General features: G+C 41.1%; 1 protein-coding gene across 1 annotated transcript; it reads left to right on the top strand.

Annotated features, from left to right (window-relative positions):
* Positions 1-3,356: 3,356 nt before the first annotated feature.
* Positions 3,357-7,103, top strand: LOC124265905. Its single transcript, XM_046700758.1, has 4 exons — positions 3,357-3,473; positions 5,064-5,447; positions 5,804-6,154; positions 6,556-7,103. The coding sequence occupies exons 1-4, from the start codon at positions 3,425-3,427 to the stop codon at positions 6,561-6,563; spliced, it is 792 nt and encodes a 263-aa protein (XP_046556714.1). The 5' UTR covers positions 3,357-3,424; the 3' UTR covers positions 6,564-7,103.
* The last annotated feature ends 1,084 nt before the right edge of the window (positions 7,104-8,187 follow it).

Genomic DNA, 8,187 nt, shown 5'->3' with positions numbered 1-8,187 from the left:
TCCATAAGCTGATAAATAAAGATAATAAACAATTGAGGGCTGAGGATGCAGCCATGTCTAGTACCTATACGACAATCAAAATAACTGGAAAGACCATGAAATGACACCAGCTAAACTGCTCTTTGATACTATATATCACAATTTACTCTACCTGCATCTTAGGTGTCAAAAGCCACAATCATATGGTCATGCATGCTGCCCAGGCTAGCATGGAGGGGGCCCAGAACCCGCGGGCCATAGATATCAAGCGGCGCAAACTTAACAGGCGCGTTGCCAATGTTGTGCGGGAACTGGGAGGGAAGTGGCTCAGCACCCTGACATCACCGACACCCACATCAGTGCCAGAGACAAAGTTCACCTGAACGGGCAGGGCATGCGAGTGTTCTTCCACTCCCTAAATCAGGCCTTACTGGCGTAATTGTCCATTGATTATCGCCTAAATTCCCTGCGGTGTACGGGTCCCGTCACGCGGTGCAGGCATTAACCTAAAATGGTCATTTCTGTGTCATCTCATTTCAGCTCACCTACGCGACGCAGGCCAGTTACAGTACTAGCCTGCATTAGCCTGTGCTTGCCATCATCAGCGATAACAGGTTGTATGACTATAGCGGCGCTGGTCCGTACTTCTTGTTCAAGGACCGCCTCAGGTTAGCTGCAATATTGCTGAGCGAGGCGCTAACGAAATTATTTCTAATTAAGACCTAGGTTTGGTTTTGTATGCAGTAACCCATGCTTGTTGTTAGAGGCGACTATCAGGTTCGGGTGGTTACACTCACTCATTTGCCCGACACACACATCATTGTAGGCCAATTGTGTAGATCATGGTTTGCACTGTTGTTCAGAGGGATTGTCTGGTCCCGTGAAGATCCGGGTTAGAATGTGCCTTCAGTAACCCGTGCTTGTCGTAAGTGGCGACTAACGTGATCGGTGGGTCAGGATCGCTGACTTGGTTGAGCCATGCCATTGGTTCCCAGACGGATGCTCATGCTTCGGATCACGGGATTGTCTGGCCCAGACTCGATAACACAGGCTCCCACCATATAGCTGGAATATCGCTGAGTGTACAGTCTTAAATACTGGCGCAGCAGTTGCAAGAGTACATGCGTTTTTTGACATGCTGTCAAATTGTGACCTACATTTCAATGAGGGTCCCAATGTGTGGTAAAAACGAATTATTGTAATCACAATGTGAATACAGTTACAAAAGCTGGCATTTTAAGTATTTTGACATTTGGTAATTGAAACTTGTCAACAGCCATGTTAATAATTGATCATGTTTGTAAAATACATGTTCACTCATTTGTACAATTTGTGACCAAATTACCACACGGGAGTAGGAAGATATTTTATGAAATATCCCATGTTATATACACCAAAAACAAAACATCATATGCAAATGTATCAAAAATTTATTGTTTTGCATTGAGTTTGTTTGGAGGAAACATATGATGTACATAAAATTTAGGGTATTTTAACACATGTATATTGAATGACATGTTTAAATTTTATCACAGTATTGACAGACAGACAGACATTTTATTCAGTAATAGGCCACAGGCCCAAAATACATCTATAGACATATATTTTGCATGAAGTTACATGCGCTTTACAGAAAAAACATCAGATTTTTTTATTTAAATTATTTATAATATTTATGTTTGTTGAATACATTATGTTGACAAAACTGTGTTGTGATAGAGAGTGTTTCAAATTTTTATCCACAAATTTATTCCTTATTTCTAGGTAGGCTTTACAATAAAGTAAAACATGTATTTCATCTTAAATGAAATTAAGATTCATGTTTTTGCAAAAAGGACAAAATCCCGAATCACAAGGGACATTGGTATATCTAAGGGGCCCACTATTCCTGAAAACAATAACTTCAGTCGTATCAATATAGACCATGCCAGCAAGTTGACGAAAATTCTCAAGACCATGAATCTTCTTCTGAAGCTGGAAAGCAGTATCCGAGACTGAGGAAACATCATCCGCAAACATTAGAGCATATATATTATTTACATCAGGTGTAATGAATATACCACGGCCACCAAATTGCTCCGTACTTTCCATAAGCTGATAAATAAAGATAATAAACAATTGAGGGCTGAGGATGCAGCCATGTCTAGTACCTATACGACAATCAAAATAACTGGAAAGACCATGAAATGTTCTGACACAAGCCGATAACCTACCATATATCGATACATTGCGAAGGAAGTTATGGAGCGCCACACATGCGACAACAATCAATTGGCCTGTGTTATTGTCAACACCCAGACTTCTCTAAAAGACACCAAATCTACTGGTCAGAATGACAAAAGCATTTTCAGAGACCCTTCGTGCTCGTGATAACCTGTAATTGAATATTGTTTTGTCATCACTCATATCCCTGAAAGGGAAAGGCTTCATGATATATGGTTTATGTGGAAATGCATCATCCCCAACAATGACATAGGGAACTGACTCTTATCTTCCCTCTAAGGGGGATGGACCTCTAACATTCAAAGTGTTTGATTCAAGAGCATGGTGTAATGTAGAATTGGCAAATATTCCTGCATCACTAACTCTCCCATTTGAGCCAACATCTACATAAGTAAATTTGTAATTTGCAATCCAGGGGCGTACCCAACAAGACGTCTTTGTTTTTTCGGGTTGTAAACTGGCGAGCATGCCGATTACCGCTAATTCAAGAGCGTCATCTTCACTATCGCTCCCACAAAAGGTCGGCCATTGTTGCCGAAGAACAATTATACGCGAACAACGATATACGCGCATCTGAGTTTAGTTTTACGCCGCTTTTAGCAATATTCCAGCAATATCACGGGGGCAACAGAAATGGGCTTCACACATTGTACCCATGTGGGGAATCGAAACAGGTTCTTCAGCGTGACGATCGAACGCCTTAACCACTAGACTACCCCATCGTCCCTACTCCAGCGAAGTAATGACAACATTATTCAAAAATTTAAAGGCGATGTTTTAAATATAGATAAAATGAGGTCACGGTTTGTCGAACAGGAAGACGTGAAACTTTGTTTGTTGTTGAACACAAACTTACTTTGTATGGATAACTTTTTAAGTTTGCCTCGACGCATAAGGGATTTGTGTCCCGTGATCATCTGGGTAACATTCTTCAGCAACCCATGCGTGTCACTCCGCGTGGGGAATAAGCGCGTGGAATTTTCCTAAACTGCATTTCATAATCTGTTTTAATCCTCCTTGGCCATCAATCAGTGGCCATTAGCAGTCTAACAGGACTTGGGGACGAAGTGGAGTGATAATTACCTGAGGGTCTTTGCGATTTACCTGAGATATTCTTCCGCCAATAGAGGTCACGGACGGGTGTGCAGCAGTTGAGTGCCACTTGGAAGAGACTTGAACGCGGCGTTTTAAAAGCTAAATATTCGTGATATCGCGGTGACATATGCCGAAATGGCGTCTTGGATATGTTACAGCGTTCGTTTTGGAATCAGGTAAGTCACCACCTGTGTTGCTAGAGCATTATACACCTGTAGTTGTATCGCGAATTGCGGACATTTTGAAATAGTTCGGGGACACAAGATACCAACGAGACGTTGGGTTTGAATACTGTGTCAAATGGCTTCGCGTGGTATGGCGGTTACATACTTTGCATTTATGAATAACACGAGTCTGTGATTTCTTGTAGACTTTGCTAAAAGAGTCATGTGATACTTATAGTATACTGACACATTAGAATAAATAAATAAATAAATAAAAATAAAAAAAATAAAATAAAAAATAAATAAATAAATAAATAATGTTTGTTGTAAGAGAGCGTTCAAATTTGACAACTTGTGACCTGTCGTCTAGTGAAATCTGGTACAACGTGCTAGACAGTGTATAGTCCGTCATTGGGATGGATGCATATATGTCATCGGATCCAAAACGAGCATGACAACATGTTTACTGGGGTGTTCTTCGTCCCGCGAGCACATATGCAACGCGTAACCCGACCAAAGTTTATAACAGTGAAATTGTAGGCATTTGTATACGATGAAACGTTATTCATGAATTCATGGACATGACAAAAAAATCAGAGTATCGAGTTAAATTGTTCTACTGAAATCTGAGGTTCGAAATAGTTTTAATAAAACAGCATATGTTGAAAACAGACCGTTTGATCAATTTGTTTCAAAAGATATGCGGTCTCAAAAGATGTTAAAGAACACGAAACAGATTAACAATAGCAGTATGAAAGAAAGGGTGTCCTTGACTTCTTTTGAGTAGTATATATTTGTTCACACTGGACAAAGGGCGGTGGGATGGCCTAGTGGTTAAAGCGTTCACTCAATACAGAGTTTACAGGGGCTTCAAGTATTGCCATGAACTGATTTGTTTTCACTATGCTGAAGTAAGACATGGAAAGCAACAAACTGTGATAGAAATGTTATTGTAGATATGGTAGCCCTCATACAAGTGTATATACTTTTAGTCATGTTAACTGTGAGGCGTGTTGAAGCGGCCTAGTGGTTAAAGCGTTCACTCGTCACGCCGAAGACCCAGGTTCAATTCCCCACATGGGTACAAAATACTACAATGGTGGAATGATACTGGGAAGGAACTTGAATGTGTGAACCATGTTAATTTAAGTAGTGGTAGAAAAGATTAGTAGTGAAGGCCATTATGCCCTCTAATTATGTAAAGCCTGTCTTCAGTCTGTACGCTACTGACCGCCTCCGTGGTGTAGTGGTTAGAGCGTCCGCCCGGTGAGCGGAAGGTCGCGGGTTCGATCCCCGACCGCGTCATACCAAAAGAGGTTAAAATATGGTACTTGTTGGTACTCGGCATTAATGGGTACAACAAGGACTGGTCGGCTCGGAGTCAGTATAATGTGTCTGAGTGGGGTATTCATGCTTCACTGCAGCTCATGGTATCTCAGTGGGCCAGCACTATAAAACCAGCTTCAGTCTGGGCTAGTACAAGCAGCCGCACATACACACGCATGCACGTCGTCATATGAGCGAAATATTCTCAAGCACGACGTTAACCCAATTTCACCTCACCTCACCTGTACGCTACTGAGTTTTGTCTTTTTGTTCCAGTCATCGGGGCAAGCCTGACCGTATCACAGCGTCAAATAACAATTGGGAGCAGTAACCCAACATCTCAGTTGACTGCACGTTGTAGCCCAAATGCACCTGGGATAACACAGGTGTTTACCATAGAGATCGGCAAGAAGTCCTCTACTGGCTCTGATCAGCCTATAATACGATTGACCAACACAGATACGTCAGTACAAGTAGTGGACACAAGGCTACAACAACGGATGACAGCCTCGGGTTTTATCAGTGGAGCAACAGGCTATATACAGTTCATCCTGACAGATCTGATATGTGCTGATGCTGCTTCTACATACTACTGCACCACGTCATACATGGCGGGGTCAGCTAGAAATGACGAGACAACAGTCAGCATCACAGCCAGAAGTAAGAAGTAAAATTGGTGGCTTGAATACCTATGTGTAACAAAGTTTTGACTGAAACTTGGCCTACATCTTTGTACACATTGGAACTGGGGAGAATAGGGTCTTTAAGGTTGTGAAAGGGTAATATTGACCACAGGGAAATTTTGCTTATCATAAAAGGCCATCAAATGTATCAGTGGTCTGACTCAGAGGCGTATTTGACATGACATGATTATTTACAAGCAGTTGTGATAAGACTGGTGTGTATATGGTATATTGCCGGATTATCACAGTTACAAATAACAAACAAACCATTCCTCATTTTTAGTCGAGCACTGAAATGATTGATTTGATCCTCTATTCATTTCTGTCTTTCAGCCTACCCAGAACAGATAGAGATGTTCCCAACTCCTGTCAGTCTCCGGTATGATGAAGGTCAGCTCTTGTCAATGAGATGTACAGGAAGGATCGGGAACCAGTTTGATGAGAACAACCTCCAGAACCTGTGGACATGGCAATGGCGATCTGTAGACAACGAGTTCACCACCTGGACATCGTACCTCAACGACCAAAACATCACCTACGACAGTCCTTTGTCGTCAGATGAATGTCAGTATACAGGGGCGTCAACACTGGTACATACAGTCTCAGATGAAGACAACGGGAGACAGTTCAGGTGTTCTGTCCTAAATGAAGACTACAGCGCAAACAAGACAGTCTATGTTGTTGGTAAGATGTGTCAAAACATTTCATGTTATATCTATTAGGCCTGTGAAGATCCGGGTTAGAATTGGTCTTCAGCAGGTTCAGTAACCTTTGCTTGCCGTAAGAGGTGACTAACAGGATCAGAGGTGACTGGTCAGGCTCACTGGCTTGGTTGACACATGTCATCATATCCCAATACATCGATGTTGATCACTGGATTGTCCAGTCTTGATTATTTACAGACTGACGCCATATATCTGGAATATTGCTGATTGCTTTTAGGAGCCCTGATAGATATGTGCTTCCCGTCCAGAGCCCCGATACAGTGGGGAAACTGCCACTTGTCCTCAAACTCATCAATGATGATCTTCCACTCTGTTTCTGTGTGTGAAATCTGAGAAATAAAATATAAAATTTCTTTACAGGAAACTGAAGTTACAAGTGAAGAGGCTGCAGCACCGACATCAGTGATGTCCGCAAAAGGCGTGAATTAAAATTCAAAATTCAACAATTGAAATTTGAATATCAAAATGAAGAATAATGATAAACTCTGATTATCATTGACTGAATACCAAAGTAAATCCTGTATTGAATCCAGGAAAAGTTGTTTGATTTCACATGATTAGTTAGACGTCCCAATTGTCAGACACTGGACTAGGAATTAATTAGGGCAACAACCATATATAAATGGGAATGTCCCAACTGGATATTTTAACAAGTTAGGTTCAACTAAAGAAAACCGTTATTGTGTGTAAATATCTTGGAGTTGTTATTGATAGAAAATGTTCTTTCAAATTATCTTAATCAAATCTCTGTCAATAAGCTACTAAAGTCATGTATTGTTTTTTTTTACGCAGAAGTCGAATGTTAGACTTATCAATACAATGTCAACTATATCTCTTTGATTCAATGGTGAAACCAATCTTGCTGTACGGTTGTGAAATGTGGGGATATATTAATTAAAACACATTGACAATGTTGAGTTGAGTTGGTTTTGCGTCACATCGGCATTATTCCAGCCATATAGTGACGAGAACAAGTTTGCATTAATAAACATTGTAAGTACATACTCGGAATGAGTTTTATTTCAAAAACATATATTCATTACATTGTCATTTAAAAGCAGAAAAAGTAATAGCATCAAATTTAAAGGCAGGCAATTTGTTAGTCACATTTCACAGTTACAATTTATGATAGTTACATTTCACAGTTACAATTTATGATACAGATCAACTTCCCTCAGGTAGTTCACTATCAGATGAGCGCTCACGCGGGAGAACAGATCTTTTAGGTTTGTTGCATCATAATGTGAGTCCCTTGCAGACGATAAGTCCACGCATTCAAGCAGAATATGCTTGATGGTGAAAACCTCATCGCAAGAGACACACATGGGGGGTCCATCCCCATCCGTTTTCAGCAGATAGTCATGAGTAAATCGACTGTGGCCAATACGACATCGTCGTAAAATTACCTCATCACGTCTTGACTGACAACCCAAGTAGGTATAACCAATTGTTGGTTTCAATTCATACAGTTTATTTCTTCCTACTTGAGTGTCCCATCGTTTTTTGCATGAGGTCCCGAGTATAGCTTTTGATAGTGGGTTTGAAATCACTGTACGGGATCAGCAGTGGAGATAAGGGCTTGTCAAGAGCTGCTTTTGCTGCAGCATCGGCTTTTGTGTTACCTGCTATGCCGACGTGACCCGGCAACCAGCAGAGGACGATGTCACATTGGCCAGTAGAGAGGTCGTTGTAAAGTTCCAAAATGTCCAGAATGATTGGGTGACTTGAAGTAACATTTTGAAGTGCTTGAAGGCAAGATAATGAATCTGTGAAAACGATGAAGTTTTTTGGAATGATTCTGCTGTTTAATATAGGTCAAAGCTGAAAAGATAGCTTTGGCCTCGGCAGTGAAAATGGAACTGTTGTCGGGAATCCTAGAGGAGACAGTCTTAGATCCAATGACTGTAGCACTGGCGACTTGGCCCTCATCCTTGGATCCGTCTGTGAAAATGGATCTATGGGTGTCATACTTGGAACGTAACTGGATGTATT

The sequence above is a fragment of the Haliotis rubra genome, unplaced genomic scaffold (assembly GCF_003918875.1).
Source record: "Haliotis rubra isolate DU_JTF1 unplaced genomic scaffold, ASM391887v1 Scf122, whole genome shotgun sequence".
Classification (NCBI taxonomy): Eukaryota; Metazoa; Mollusca; class Gastropoda; order Lepetellida; family Haliotidae; genus Haliotis; species Haliotis rubra.
Note: the sequence above shows the minus strand (reverse complement) of the source record. Positions and strands in the feature narration are given on the sequence as shown.

Excerpts from the sequence above, each read along its gene's own strand:
- LOC124265905 (XM_046700758.1), top strand. The coding sequence starts at position 3,425 with ATGCCGAAATGGCGTCTTGGATATGTTACAGCGTTCGTTTTGGAATCA. Across the intron at positions 3,474-5,063 it reads AGCGTTCGTTTTGGAATCAG|TCATCGGGGCAAGCCTGACC; the intron begins GTAAGTCACCAC and ends TTTTTGTTCCAG. Across the intron at positions 5,448-5,803 it reads AGTCAGCATCACAGCCAGAA|CCTACCCAGAACAGATAGAG; the intron begins GTAAGAAGTAAA and ends TCTGTCTTTCAG.